Source organism: Stegodyphus dumicola, chromosome 5 (assembly GCF_044657685.1).
Source record: "Stegodyphus dumicola isolate Sdum_Otavi_A_Nest chromosome 5, ASM4465768v1".
NCBI classification, from domain to species: Eukaryota; Metazoa; Arthropoda; class Arachnida; order Araneae; family Eresidae; genus Stegodyphus; species Stegodyphus dumicola.
Genome location: NC_140772.1, coordinates 125,097,137 through 125,113,945, shown reverse-complemented (window position 1 = coordinate 125,113,945; position 16,809 = coordinate 125,097,137). Strand labels below are relative to the sequence as shown.

At 32.6% G+C, this 16,809-nt stretch overlaps 1 protein-coding gene across 4 annotated transcripts in view; it reads right to left on the bottom strand.

Annotated features, from left to right (window-relative positions):
• The window catches only part of LOC118202346 (protein phosphatase 1 regulatory subunit 21-like), a 235,139-nt gene that overhangs the window by 105,651 nt on the left and 112,679 nt on the right, over positions 1–16,809 (bottom strand). For all 4 annotated transcript variants that reach the window (XM_085817028.1, XM_085817025.1, XM_085817026.1 and 1 more), the window contains 3 exons: positions 9,948–10,141; positions 8,872–8,970; positions 490–575 (listed from right to left, as the gene is read on the bottom strand). In XM_085817028.1, the coding sequence (XP_085673154.1) occupies positions 490–575; positions 8,872–8,970; positions 9,948–10,141 (379 nt within the window). The remainder of the gene's footprint in view (positions 1–489; positions 576–8,871; positions 8,971–9,947; positions 10,142–16,809) is intronic.

Here is a 16,809-nt window from a genome sequence, read left to right as displayed (position 1 = left end):
ATAAAAAAGTGATACTTTGGTTTATTTTTAAAGAGATTAAATATTTTTCTAAAATTACTCTAGCAGAACTTATTAAAATCATTATATATTTTGCTTTTTTATAACTATCTTATGTGACTAACCACATAAGCACTTTTAATACCCCATAAATTTATGTCTCTTAAATTCTACTGAGAAGATCTTGGTCAAAAATTCATAGCAGTTTGTTGTGATTCTAAATGATGATATGTGAAGTCACAACTGAATCAAAAAATACTTTAAAGTTTTTACCAACTTAACACCTGAATTCATTTCTTACATTAGCATCTTGATTAAAATTTAGATTAAATGTATTATCTGATGAAAATTGTTAAAATATATTTTAAAAAATATTATCATATTGAACAGTAGAAAAAAATAAAAAAGACGGAAAACCTGAATCATACAAAATAAATTTCGAAACATACGGATAAATGCTGCAATTAAAATTAAATTAAAAATATTAATTACCTCAAAATTAAAAAGGGTAATAATTTATCAAGATATTTTTCATTCTTTTGAAATATGCTGCTGAATTCCATCACAGATGATTTGTCCTAAATGAAACAATGTTAATTAATCAAGTAAATAAATGCAGAATATGAAAATCAAACATTTCTGTGCTGACTGTTACTTTTATATACGAGGGCTATCCAGAAAGTAGATTACGTTTTGGAATAAAAAAATAAACAAAGTATAGGAAACAAATTTTATTATATACAGATGAAAGCCACACTCAAATACTACTTTTCTACATAGTCACCATACAAATTAAGGCATTTATCGTAGCGATGTACGAGCTTGGAAATTCCTTCGTCGAAAAATTCGGCCGCCTGCGCCTTCAACCACTTCGTTACTTCTTCTTGCAGCTGTGCGTCGTCATCAAAATGCTGCATAGCCAGCCACTTCTTCATTGCTGGGAATAGGTGAGAGTCGCTCGGTGCCAGGTCGGGACTGTACGGCGGATGAGGAAACAACTCCCACTTAAAAGATTCAAGAACTTTACGAGTGACATTTGCCGTGTGGGGCCGGGCGTTGTCGTGAATCAACAAGATCTTAGAGCTCAACATTCCTCTGCGCTTGTTTTGAATTGCTCTTCTGAGTTTTTGGAGAGTTTGGCAATACCTTTGAGAGTTTATTGTAGTGCCTCTTTCCAGGAAGTCCACCAAAATTACACCTTTTCTGTCCCAAAAAACAGTCGCCATCATCTTCCTTGCCGACATTGTTTGCATGCATTTCTTGGGTTTTTGGGTAGAACTTGTGTGCCCCCACTGCATTGATTGCAATTTCGTTTCACAGTTCACATGTCTCACCCATGTTTCGTCACCAGTAACGATGCGATCGAGTAAAGAGTCACCATCCTTATGGTAAGCGTCCAAAAAGTTCAACGCTGCAGCCATTCGCTGATTTTTGTGGTCCTCTGTCAAGATTTTTGGAATCCATCTTGCACAAAACTTGTGGTAACCAAGCTTTTCGCTGATGATTTCGTGCAACAAACTTCGCGAAATTTGTGGAAAACTCAAAGAAAGTTCCGTTATTGTGAAATTTCGATTTTCACGGACTTTAGCATCGACTTTTTCGAGAAGTTCGGCGGTCACTATGCTGGGTCTCCCACTTCGATCTTCGTCGTGAACATTGGTTCGGCCATTTTGAAATCTTATGACCCACTGACGCACTCCACCTTCAGTGATAATGTTGTCCCCATACACTTCACGAAGCTGCCGATAGATTTCTATCGGTTTACAGTTTTTTGCAGTCAGAAACCTTATTACTGAGCGCACCTCGCAGCTCGCGGGATTTTTAATTAACGCAGACATTTCAAACCGTCACAGTATCTGAACGGAGCACAGCACGAACCTCTCACTAGCACGGCTAGATGCAGACTGAGCTGCGCAACGCTCTGACCCCAAGATGGCCGCGCTAGCCCCGCCCCTAGCGGACACAGACGGAAACGTAATCTACTTCCTGGATGGCCCTCGTACCTCAGCATTCAAATATTTAAAAATACCAGATATTTTAGTGCTAAGTTTGAAATTGCAGTTAAATTTATACAGGAATCACATGCTTTTTAATATATAGTTAAAAATTAAAAAAATCAATATATATTACACGTTGCTTTTTACACCTTGTTATATTTATGATTTTTATGCAACTGCTTAAAATGGGTATTTAAATTACATACTTAAATATGCAATTCATTATGTTGCAAAACACAAATTTAAATATATCAAAAAATGCACAAGATAAAAAGCAGTATTATCTAGTATATTTTTGTGTATAATTAACAACTGCATTCTAACTTTGAAATATAAAAAACTAGAAGATTTTTCAATTATATCATGACTTTAAAAGGATTTTCTAACAACTTAAATTCACATTATAATATAAAATTTCAGTCACTAAACTACTTACCACATGACTTTGATAAAAAATATACTATTACAATATAAAATGCCACTTTTCTACACATTAATTTTATTTTCCTTTACACTTTTTGGTTAATTAATTTGGTTTTATATTTTTCCTATTATTTTAAATTATTGAAAATCCCAGCAGAAAAAAGAAAAGAAAAAAAAAAAAAAAAAAAAGTTTATCAAAATGCTTTTAAACATAGTGAAAATAAAATTTACGATTAATGTGCATATAATAGCACAAATACACATTGGAATGTACCATTTATATATTTAAACCAAAATTAAGTACAAATATTTACTTATTAGTTAAATCGTCATAAAATGCTTAACAAATCTCTATGATGGATTAAAACAGGTTAGACTAAAAATAAATTATGGTGAAAAATCACATTAAAGAATGAGTTTGCACAATTTAAATTAGATTTTTAAATAATATTATTGTCATAGGGTTTTTTTTTTAATAAATCTTGCTTTTTTTAATTCTATTTTTATTTTCTTTTTTAGGAATTTCACATCAAAATTTCTTATTGTATTTCTTTTTCTTCCAAAATTTAGTGATCATTAAGTATAAAAGTGATTATTTAATTTTGGTATGTAAAAAACTGGGAGATCAGGAGATGTGATGAAAAAGTGGGAGCCTCCTGGTTTTACTAGAAGGCTTGGCAGCTCTACAGTTGATTCAATATGTAACAATCAACTGGTACAAGTCAGCTTTCAAATGTTTAGTATTATTATACAACCCAAATATACATATTTAATTTTACAGTCACTTGCCTTAAATAACATTAAAATACTATAAATTTATTTCAGGGTTAAATTAAATTTGGAGAAACTAAATTAAGTTTTAAACTTCTAATGAAAAGGATCATAAGAAAAGTTTTTTATCAGCTTATTAATATTTATAGAGTTATTGACATATTCACTGATTTCACAAAATTATTGAATAAATATCATTTAATGAATACGTTATTCAAAACTTTAATGAAGATTTAATGACCAATATAAAAAATTTTTAGGGTACTTTCTGATTGTCTATAGTTCCACCAAAAAGCTACAAAATTACAAAAAAGTGTTGATGAAGTAATGCAATATGTCACCAAAAAATATTTATGTGACAACCGAACTAAGTGCATAGTATTATTCTTCCAAACACCTTTCACTAGTGTGACTCCAAACATTTTCACTAGTGTGACTTCAGATTATGATCCATATTATGAGAATTTCAGTGTTTTAGCATAGTGGTGAACCACACTCTGCAGTTTTCATCACCATCAACAAAATCTTGAACGTAGGTTTCCGCATACATACAGCATAATGTGTTTTATTTATAGGCATCATATGGCTTTTTTTTTTAATAAAGCAAAACCAGAATGCAGTGTTGATGAGAAAAAACAACAATCAAAAACAACGAAAAATGTGAGTTTCTTGTATTTCTCACAAATTCAATGATGAGTTTGCGACTCTTCGGTGGAGGCGAACGTAATCAGAAAATCCCTTCTTCGGGTAAATACAGCTCAAATACAAAAAGATAGTCTGACATGTAATTACAATTTGTAGTTTAATAATTTTATTCAAAAAACAAAAGGAGATAACCTAATTCCTTTTTGAGAAGTACTGATAACAATACAGTCTTATTTTTCACACACACACACACACACACACCCACCCCAAAAAAACCACACATATATGGATATATCAACATACAGAATTTCTCATGTTTTTTTAATAAGCATTTGTTTTTAATACTTACATAAACACTGACATCACAAATAAGCAGCTACTTTAACCTTTTTATCCACATTATTAATAGTACATAGGAAAAAGAGATAAGACATTGAAAAACATGTAAGTGCATAATCTATAAATAGACTTTTGTCCCTACTTATCTGCCTGAAATTAAGAGTTTCAATTAACATTCCATAGATGCCAATCTTGAAATCCAAAAAAACTGGGAGAATTTTGTCCTCAGCCAAAGCTGAATGATGCTGTTTCTCTTGATGTTCCACTGTTCAATGTGCAGTATGAAAATGAACAAGCCCAAATGTTGAATCAGATGTAGAATCTTGAACAGAAATTTATGACTCAGGTTTGGAAGCTATGCAAGAAGAGAATCCTAACACACTGAAGACATTTTATGTTAATGCATTTGGAGCTGGAAAAACTTTCTTTTTCAAGACGATTCTTCATGTTGTTTGGGTCATGTGCTTTGTCGTTGTCCCCATTGAATGGACAGACATTGCTGCTGTGTTGTTGAATGGTGGAAGAATCATGCACTGTACTTCAAGTTACCTGTCCCACTTTTAGAAAATTCTTCGTGCCATGTTAGACTAGAGACTGCAAAAATTTTTATATAGTTTGAATGCACCATGACACACCTCACTACGCTTTGGAAGCTGTTGACAGATTCTGAGAGATTTGACTGGGCAGAATGTTTCTTTTGATGGTAAAACTTTAGTTTTAGGAGACAACTAGAGACACATGTTACCTGTTGTTTTGCGTAGAAACCAAACTTCTGCAATTGAGAGCTGAATTAAAAATTCCTTTTTGTGGCCACATCTCAAACAGTGCACACTTTCTACAAATATGAGATTGCATCCAGAAGACCAAGAATTTTCAGAATGGCTTTTGCCAATGGGAGATGGTCATCTTAAAAATGACAGATTGTGAACAGAATTATGCAAAACATTTTAGATTGTAAATTCATCTCTGGATACAAAGCTGGATCAAGAGCTTTCATTTCATATATTAAACTTTTGCCTTCAGATTCAAACCTCCCTTTTCAGCTCAGAAGACAGTTTCCTATCAGGCTTGCATTCTGTATGACTAATAATAAGTCACAGGGGCAGATGCTGAACAAAGCTGCAGTTTATTTACCGCAACCACTTTTCAGTCACAGAATGCTTTACATAACTTTTTCAAGATGTTCCTCTATGAAAAATATTTTACTAAAAGACAATAAGAAGCAAGGCCATTTGATACCCAGTTGTTCTAAAGTATTCACACAAAATATTCTTTACAGGGAGGTTCTTCAGTAAAGAAATGAGCCAAGACTAAGATAAAGCTGAAGTTAGTCGAGCCAGCATAAAGCTGGAACATTTCATATTGAAATGTTTTTACACATTTTCTTTTCAGGTGTACATAGAAATTATAAATTTTTCTTTGGCCGTAGCCCGCTCATAGGCAAGCCATGACTAGCAGGCAAGCCTGCCAGTCATGTTTAAATGCAGATTTCTTTTCCTTATGAAAAGTACAACTTCACACTTAATTTTCCACACACATATTAATAGCTATTTTGCATCAGACCACAATAGCTATTTTTCATTTTTGATACCAAAACTCCAGTGAATGTATTAGTGCTTGGATGACTGAAATCAGAAGTGCATTTTGTGTCATGACAGCTGTTATCATCAGTACACCTGGCTAGTGTTGTGTTTATGTTATGTATATGACATTTGCACAAATTAAAAATAATATTGGGCTAACCAAACTTCCTTGGAGGATGCCCCCAAGTATTTGACGGTGTGCAGAGTAATAATTGTTGTAGCAAATGACATAATATGTTTAAGACATGAATTAATAATGTGTATGATGTATCCTGGATATCCCATGGTAATTAGTCTGAACAGTAACCCTTCTGGCCATACACACTCAAAAGCCTTAGAAATGTTTTGAAACAGCGTACAGTGATTTGTCGATTTCATAACCTTCTGGAAATAGGCTCTGTCACTCTGTATAATTAATGGCTTGTAGAATGCTTTCCTCTGAATCCATATTGTGATATAATTACATTCTTTGATTCTATAAATTCAAGCATTCTGTGCAGGATGACAGCCTCAGCAATCTTGTTTAGCAAGAGAGAAGACTTACTGATTGATATGATGAAGGTTATGTTGGCTCCCTTTCAGACTTCGAGATTGGCACAATTATCGACGTTTTCTAATGGTCTGGGAAAATACTGAAGATGGAATACAGTACTGATGACTTTGATAAACTTGAATAACCTGAAGGCACCCATTTCTTTGATCATCTTCATACTGATACTACATCCAGGCCAGAGCTTTTTATGGTCTTCCATTTTTCAATGTAACTTTAAATTTCCAAATGCATAACCAGAGAGATGTTGTTTCATCATGGCTGCGTTAATAATTGGATATCAGCACTATTTGTGGCATGTTCTGTGAGGGTGAAAGATTTTGATGCCAAACTGAGAAGAATAATTATCAATTAGTGAATCAACTTTCTCAGTTTCAATGTAAGCAATTCCCCATTAAAGGGGGCTATATTTGCATAGCATTTTTTATACTTAGAAACTGTGGCTCCAGATAGAATTGTCATCACTGGAGAGTGATTCTAAACATCTGTTCCAGTTAAGCTGTGCATGCTTTTAATAAGGGATCTGACTTCATAACTGAGGTGGTTCATCAAACATTTGTCGTCATAGCAGAGAGACTGTTGCCAAATTTTGCATGCTCTGTTTCTTTGTTTAATCAATTCTCTGATAGCTGGATTTTTAAATCTTCTCATGGCTGGGACTTCAGTGCTGTTTTTGTAGACTGCAGTTTGAAGTTCCAAGAAAGCATTAGTTATAACATCTAACTCATTCCTCATATGTATCGTGGGTTAAGTGTGCTGAATGTTGCTTAGAGCTTTGGAATATCCATTCCAGTTAGTAATAAGGGCTCTTTTGAGTGATGTACTATAGCTATCGATATTAAATTTGGACATAACAGTGTTATAGTCAGATACAGCTTGTTAATTCTTTCAATATAAGTTAGAGCAGTAATAATTTTTAGCAGGAAAAAATTCCAAATGCCCAGACTACCAGTACTATAGTGTACTGGGTAGCTTGGAGCTGCAGTAGGCAGGTTAGCCTTAATGGCGAAGTCGTATATTAAGTTACTGTATCTATTAAGAGTAGTGTAGTTCCACGATCTGTGGTGTGCATTAATATCTATAGCTATAATAATATGAATATTTATGTTCAACAGAGACTGCATATCTTTATACACAACTCTGACTTAATTTCTGGATAAAATATAGCTGGGGATAACAGTGAATGTACACTGAAATGTGTGGTGTGATTGTAATAGCTAGTGCCTCTATGGCTAAAAGCTGTGGTAATGTTATACTGTAATGAGGAATGGAGCATTTTACTAATAGTAGGAGATCTCCATGGGCATTTCCACCAATAACAGGCCTTTGAGCAATCCAGTCGATGAGTAACATAACTTGGAGCGTAAAAATAATTATGCAGGCCAAGCACGTGTTCTTGGAGGAGAATAATAATCAAACTATACTCATGTATAAATTAAGTTCTTAACTTTTCTGGAACAGGCCATTTGCAATCCATGTGACAATTAAAAGAGAATTGTTAAACTTATTCATTACTATAATTATAATGTTCAGAGGCTATTTCAAAGAAAATATACATTTTGTCAATATCAGTAACACATGACCAAAGTTTAGGCATAAATTTCTTAAAAGATTTGTTCATTGTGATTAGTTTAATTTTACTAAAGATTTGGTTCATTTCAGACATGAACTCAAAAAACTTTACAAAAGTCAGTGACTTGGCCTTGATTATTGGTTTTTCTATTGGGTTTAATCACATTATTTTCAGCAGCATTACTTGCATTAATTAAATTTTCATCTACAGTCTGTGTAGATGGTTCTACATTGGTTCAGGATTGCCTTTAGTTTGGCAGTGTTCAGAATTTTGTTAGCTATTTTGATTTTTTAACATTTGGACAAAGCTAATGACAAGTTTAACAGTGTTACTTTTTCTAGTCTTAGTATATTTTGGTCCATCTATTTTGCTCACATCAAGTCTCTGGTGGTGTAAATTTTTTCAGCTATTTCATTTATAACGGCCTGATTAAGAAGAAGGGCATAGGAGCCTTAGTTTTCCTATGTATGATTTAAAATATTTTTTGTATTGAAAAACCTTTACCTATGAGTGAGCAAACAGAATTTGCTCAATTTGGTTGCATGTGGAAGCACTGAAATATCCTTTCAGTTGACTGAAAATAAGGTCTGCTGTTTTAAACATTCCACTCAAGCTATGTAACATGAAATAAAATAATCACAACCCGTTCTTGTGCTTTGTTAGCAACTTGAAAGCATTCATTCAGCTATATAATAATTCCTTTTTTTTTTTTTTTCTTTTTTTATGTGGGTGAAGAAGATACTAGTGATGCTGCCAATATACTTGAATATTATGACAAAATTCAAACGTTAATGGCAACTATTAAACCATTCATGAGTTATTCACTTTCTTCGTTGATTAAATGTTAGTGAACACACAACATAGAAAATATTTTTAAAAAATTACAGAAATGTTTTTTCATTTCTCACAGCTTTTATATACTATCTGGGAAAAAAATCTTCAGTAAAATATAATGGTTTAAATCAATTTCAAAGGAATATTAATAATACTCACCCATGCCAAGGTTTCAGATTTAAGAGCACTTGTAATGTTTTCAAAACTAAGAGGAATTATTTTAAGATTTTGTATGCTTTCACGTAAATGTAGTTCTAACTAAAAATAAATATATACATATATATATATATATGAGATATTCCTATATTGTGAAAAATACACACATAAATAATGTACAATATAAAAAATTTAATAGCACTGAAATAGCAAAATTCTTAAAAAGAAGACAGCAACAAATTGTTTCAGATGTTCTCAAACTTTTCAAAAAGTATGGAAAAATCTTTACTACAAAAATATAATTTTAAGCTTCTTACTCACAATTCATTAAATTCTCAAGTTATTCTCACAGACATCAAAACGTCTAATGAACAATAAATCCTACAAGTCTTTACACCCAAGTCATAAATTTTCATATTTTGGTATAGTGCAAGTTTAAGAATTTGGAATATTTACCATAAAGTCATTATCTTCAAGTCATATGAAATCTTTAGGTTAAAAACTCTAACAAGGATAGGATGCCTAAACATTTATGTCACACATTGCATTGTTACATAAAATCATTATTATATTTCATTTTTAAATTAAATTACGTTTCATTTTTTTAATCATCATCTGAAGAAATAATGTAGGAATATTTCTTAGAAAAACAAAATTATTAACAATATAGTGGTAAGGCAAGCACTAACTGTTTTACTTCTTTCTTATGAATTACTTTATTTTCCTTTCTAGAAGCTCTTTAAGCTATTTTTGTTTTCCATTAAAATAGTAATCTAACTATACATATAGTAGCAACTTTTCAAATGAAATATGAATAGAAATATATCCTTTCCTTTTGATTTAAATATATTTAAATTTATAGAAAATATCCTATTATAACTGTTAGCATCTAATTAATTAGCATATGCGTGCACACAAACAAAAATATTGTTTGGATAAGATATTTACAAACTGAGTCACCTCAGATAGATTACCAATCATATCATGCAGGATATGGCAAAAACTTGTCTCTAAATAAAATTACTATATAAATTAACCACAGCACAACAAGAATATTTTATCAAAATTTTTTAATTTACCTTGTTGACAACCGGTTTAATGCTTAAATCAGATGAAGAAGAACACAGTCGTTGTATCATAAAAGTAAATAAATCTGATAACTGTCTAATAAAATCAGATATAAAGACTTGTAACTTGAGCATTAAAGACAGCAACTGTTCATGCTTTCCACGTTGTACTACAGGAACATTAAGAACATTCAAAGAATCCTTACCTAACAGCAAAAGTTTAACATTATTTTAGTTCTCATGAAATAATACTTAAACATGTATAATAAATATACAATATACAACCAACTAAATTATTTATTACTGCATATACAGTCAAAAGTCGTTAATTCGGACCTCAAAGCTACAAACTTTCTGCGCATGCGTCGCGTTGACGCATGCGTGTAAGACCTTTACGACTGCGAATATGCGTGTGCGCGTATGCAAAATACGTTTACGAATGCGCGTTTAATGTATAACGGACGGCATAAGCTAAGCTAAAATTATCTAATTCAGTTAATGTTGCAGATTGCGTTGTTCCTTAATCTTCGAATTGGATTCGGCTCATTACTTTTTGCAGACTGTTAGAGCAATTTTATAAAAGTAAGCTTGAACTTTCGATTATGTCAAATAGAATCTCTGATATATATTTACTAATATGTAAAGGATCTACAAAGCGAAAGTATGTTTCAAAGTCCATAAAACAAAAAGTGGAATTGCTGCAAAAAATGGATAAAGGCATATCCTTTGTTTATCTAAACTTTAACGTTTGTTTATCTAAACATTGTTTATCTTTAACACCGTGGCGCGCAATGAATTGGAAGTTGATCTGTCAGCACTATCCTTATCTTCAGGGCAGATGTTTTTATTTTATTTAGCTTATAATTCCTTACTAAATGTAGTATTTCATCTCAATGTACTCCGTCTTTGATATCATTTAAATCAAATTCCTTGTCATTATAATTCGTTTTCGATAGTGAAGAAAGTGACACAGAATTTATTGAAAACAAACAAATTTCGATTGACAAATTAGTCGGTATTCTCGACACAGTAATTATAGGACTTGTACAGGGGAACTTTGTAACTGAAGAAGAAATTATGTCTGTTTATAGAATCAAAGACAAAGTATTATTACACAAATTGAAGCAACTTAAACAACTTGCATTGAAAGAAATGTTTAATAAAGTAAACAAATAAACATTAAGCTTTTTTTTTTTTTTTTTTTTTTTTTTTTTTTTTTTTTTTTTGTAAATTTTCATACCCTTTAGATCATAAATGTTCTTTATTTCATAAATTACTGTTTCATATTTTTTATTTTATAATTTCTGCATGCCATCTTACCAGATTTAAACTGATGATCTATAATCCAGAAAAATCGATAATCCGTAATCGCCGAAGTCCCGATGAGTCCGGATTAACGACTTTTGACTGTATTAAAAAATATTTATACAACATTGTAATAAATGTATGTTAATTGTAATAAATATAAAACCTATGGCTGTTAATCAGCTATAGGTTTTATATTTATTACAATTAACAATATTAGCCACAGGTTTTATACTTATTATAATTAACAATATTAGCCATAGGTTTTATATTTATTACAATTAACAATATTAGCCATAGTTTTTATATTTATTACAATTAACAATATTAGCCATAGGTTTTATATTTATTACAATTAACAGTACAGTGAAAAGTTTTTAATCCGGACGTCCATAATCTGGAATGATCTATAATCCGGACATCAAAGCTACAAACTTTCTGTGCATGCGCATAATACCTTTACGCATGAGCATATGCGTTTACACATGTACATATGTTTACACATGCATGTTTAATGTATAACAGACGGTATAAGCTAAGCTAAAATTATCTATTTCAGTTAATGCTGCAGATTGCATTGTATTATTTTTTGCAGACTGTTAGAGCAATTTTATAAAAGTAAGCTTGAACTTTCGATTATGTCAAAAAGAATGTCTGATTCTGGAGCTGGCAAAGGCCAAATTTTATTCGGCTTATAATTCCTTACTAAATGCAGTATTTCATCTTGATGTACTTCGTCTTTGATATGATTTAAATCAAATTCCTCATCATTATAAATATCACGAATACACATCAAATAGTTTTCTGGTTGCAATTTTCTAATTTCGACTATGCGTAATGTATGCTTTACGTACGCGCATGTTGAAAGAAATTTTTAATAAAGTAAACAAATAGATATAAAGCTTTTTTTTGTAAATTTTTATACCCTTTAGATCATAATTGCTCTTTATTTCATAAATTACGGTTTCATATTTTTAATTTTATAATTTCTGCATGCCATCTTACCACATTTAAACTTATGATCTATAATCCGGAAAAACCGAAAATCCGGAACCGCCGTCCCAACGAGTCTGGATTACAGACTTTTGACTGTATTTACACCTTATGGCTTGCCTTATAAATATATATATATATATTTGAAAAATAATTGCATTTGACTAAGTTACATATGGAACAAAATTATTTACTTTAAGCATACATAAAGCTCCTCAAACAGTGTCAGATGTTTCCTTGTGCAAGCTTTTTTTTGGTCAAATTCGCACTTCGAAAAACCGATAATCCGGAATCGCTGAAGTCCCGACGAGTCCGGATTAAAGTCTTTTGACTGTATTAGCCATAAGTTTTATATTTATTACAATTAAAAATATTAGCCATAGGTTTTATATTTATTACAATTAACAATATAAATACAGTCAAAAGTCGTTAATTCGGACACCCATAATCCGGACCTCAAAGCTGCGTTTACGAGAGCGCGTAAGACCCTTATGGCTGCGAATATGTTTGTGCGCATGCGCGTTTAATGTGTAACGGAGTTATACGCTAAGCTAAAGTTATCTAATTCAGTTAATGTTGCAGATTGCGTTGTTCCTTAATCTTCGAATTGGATCCGGCTTATTATTTTTTGCAGACTATTAGAGCAATTTTATAAAAGTAAGCTTGAACTTTCGATTATGTCAAATAGATTTTCCGATATATATTTACTACAAAGCGAAAGTATGTTTTGAAATCCGAAATCTGTTTATCAATTTCACGCTGCTCTGCGGCAGAAGGGGGGGGGCAGAAACGTCATTATTAGATTATAATAGATTAGAAAGATTATGTCAAATAGAATTTCCAATATATATTTACTAATATGTAATTTGTATCTACAAAGCGAAAGTATGTTTTGAAATCAGAAATCTGTTTATCAATTTCACGCCGCGGATTGGAAGTTGATCTGTCAACACTATCCTTATCTTCAGAGCAGATGTTTTTATTTTATTTGGGTTATAATTCCGTACTAAGTTTAGTATTTCATCTCGATGTACTCCGTCTTTGATATGATTTAAATCAAGTTCCTCGTCATTATAATTCGCTTCCGACAGTGAAGAAAGTGACCCAGAGGTTATTGAAAACATTTCGATTGACAAATTAGTCGGTATTCTCAACACAGCAATTATAGGACTTGAACAGCGGAACTTTGTAACTAAACAAGAAATTATGTCTGTTTAATAGAATTAAAGAGAAAGTATTATCACATGAAACGAAGCAACTTACATTGAAGGAAATGTTTAATAAAGTAAACAAATAAATATTAAGTTTTTTCTTTTTGTAAATTTTGATACCTTTTAGATCATAATTGTTCTTTATTTCATAAATTACGGTTTCATATTTTTAATTTTGTAATTTTTACATGCCATCTTACCAGATTTAAACTGATGATCTATAATCCGGAAAAATCGATAATCCGGAATCGCCGAAGTCCCGACGAGTCCGGATTAACGACTTTTGACTGTATATATATATCAGGAGTGCAAATAAGTCCCCACCCTTTTTTTATCAAAACACTGATCATTTATTGTGAAAGAATGGTATGTTATGTTTTATTCAATGTCCATCATCATCTTTCTCGCAGCATATGGATACAACATCAAAAGAATGCTTTCAAGGCTATCTATAAATTCACCCAATTTTTTGGTATCTTCAAACAATGCGAAGCTTTGCTCAGAGATGCCATACATCATCAATCGAAACAAGCAAAAATCAGAAGGAACGATGTCTGGTGAATACAGCAGGAGGGGGGAAAATTCTCATTTGAATGCTTCTAAATTTGAATACCTTTGACCGGTGCCACAACATGCAGATGAGCGTTATCAAGCAGGAGAATAATTTATTCGACTGCTCAGCTTAGTCTCATCAGTTGTGTTTGGTAGAAAGCCCCAGTAATGGTTTCGTTCAGTTTGAGTAAACCATAATAGGTCACACCAAGTTGATTTCACCATATACATTACACGATTTTTTTTAATGAATATTTGGCTCGGCTGCCAATGCTGAAGGTTGGTCAGGTGGTCCCCGATTTCTTCTTTAGGGTATCGTAGTGAATCCATTTTCATCACCAGTGACTATATGATGTAAAAAAACCCTCTTGTTTGTGCCTAGCAAGTAGCAGCTGACATGTAAAAAATCAACGTTTCTTGGCTTCAGTTCAAATGGGACCCAATTTCCTTGATTTTGAATCATTTCTAATGATTTTAAATGACATGAAATTGCTTATTGCGTCACTCCTAATGTACATGCAAGTTCTACTTGTGTTTGGCACTAATCTTCATCCAATAATTTTTCCAACTCCATGTTTTCATCCACTTTCATCCCTCCGCTCCATTTTGTCTTTGATGTGAAATTCAATGTTCTTAAAATTTTGAAACAACTCACAACAACTTCTCTCACTTCCTCACCACGTGCTTCTGCACTAGCCTCGCCATATGCTTTTGCAAGCAACTGATGCACGTCAGCTGCAGATTTCTTCAAATAAAAGAAATAAGTCAAAAGCTCCTGCAAATGAAGCTCATTCAGCTCAAAATTCAAAATTTTCACTCGAAAAAATACATGATACTGATATAAAGTCACTAATATTTCAACGTTATGTTGTTAGCAGCTGTACAACCTTACAATACAACATTTCACATCAGGCAATTTTAACATTAACTTACTGGTGGCATCATTTTTTTTTTCAAACAGTAAACTTTAAATTTCAAAACATCTAGGCAATCAGAAAACTCCTACCATGAGGTGCTGTCAGAATTAAATTTGGTATGTTAATGAATTTTCAAGCTCTCTCACTTTCGTCTTAAAACTGGTTATTTCATACATATCCGAAAAGTAGCTTATTTCTTTCTATTCACATCAGACATGAAAAGCATATCCTGTTCAAAGAAATAAACTGCTGTACAGGAAAGCAATCTTTAAACAAATAAACATTATGTATTTTACTCCTTTTGGGATTCATGGATTTGGTGTAATTGATGATAACACTTGATGAAGAATCAAAACACAATTTATTTGGCAGTAAGCATTATTACACAGGCCAGACACGTTTACACTCATCGTAAAACTATGACAACACGTGGAGACAATCAGCAACATGGCCCTCAGGCTACAACCATGAAGACAGACAGCTTCATGGCAAAGCATTAAAGTACAGCTCTCGACTCGGTCAATCGCTCAAGCTAATCTCTGAACTCAAGACATTACTTTCTCCTTGTACAGGCATGGTATATATAGCTTTAACCTACTTTCGACAATATTCCTAAGAAAACCACTAAGGATGCGTTCTAGAATGTTCTCGCTCAGTCTATGACATATCGCCAATTTTGTCATCTGGCAAACCTGGCTTTCCCTACCAGTTTCTGGCAACCCTAAGCCCATCATTTTTTACTTGCTTTGTGGGAAAGCTATCTCACTGCTCAGCTGCTAGGCATTTCAAACACTGCCTCCTTTCTGGGTCTGCACATCCCGGGCAGTACAATTCATGGTCAGAAGCCAAATTCAGTACAAACAGGGTGCATAAACAAAGATAAAAGAAAAAAAATATTTACACTATTTACAAATAACTATGTATAAGTTAAAATCCCAAATTATATAGGAAAATAAATCTATAAGAATTATGGGTACCCCTAAGAATGAGAAACACAAGGTATTATGGCCACAGTATAGGGCTAATTGGTCATAATGGACGACCTTAGGTTTGGAACTATGGGATTTACAGATCTGGAACCCTAATGTTGTTCAGTCTGCTGAGGAGTGTATAGGAAGCCTCCCAGTGCAATTCCAGTTTGGGAGAAATACCTAGTGCTGCATTCAGACGGCAGCATAAATGTCATTTAGACATAGTCATAAGTTCATAAAATACGGGAGTTCCGTTCACCTGCGAGACAAGGGTCTATGAGGGTCTGAAAAGTTTCCGACCTAACAAAGAAAAAATATTTTTTTTCTCTAAAATTACTTTTACTTTTCAACATAATCTCCTTGTATACATCATCCTCTATACATTTCTCTCAGTGATGTTCCCATCCTTTTAAACCATCCAAATAATATGTGGAATCTTTCTCTGCAAAATAGTTATTAACAAAGTTCATAACCTCCTCATTTGACAAAAATCTTTGGCCTCCGAGTGCTTCTTTTAGCTTAGAGGCAAAAAAAAAAAAAAAAAAAAAAAAAAACTTGGGGCCAGGTCTGCCGAGTAGGACGGGTGGTCAAGCAGTTTAAACCGTAACTCGTGGATTTTTGCCATCGCAACCGCTGAGGTGCAAGATAGAGCATTGTGTTGGTGAAACAAAATTTTTTTTCTTTTGCAAATGTGGACATTTTTTCACAATTTCTGTGAATAATATGCTCTGGTAATGGTTCTTTCCTATTCAAGAAAATCTATTAAGACAATTCCATGGCTATTCCAGAAAACTGTCGAAATCATTTCCTCAGCAGAAGAAACAGCTTTTGCCTTTTTTTTTTTAGCAGACTCTCCCTTTGCCGTCCACTGTTTTGACTGTGTTTTTGTTTCTGGGCTGTAATGATGAATCCAGGTTTCATCTAC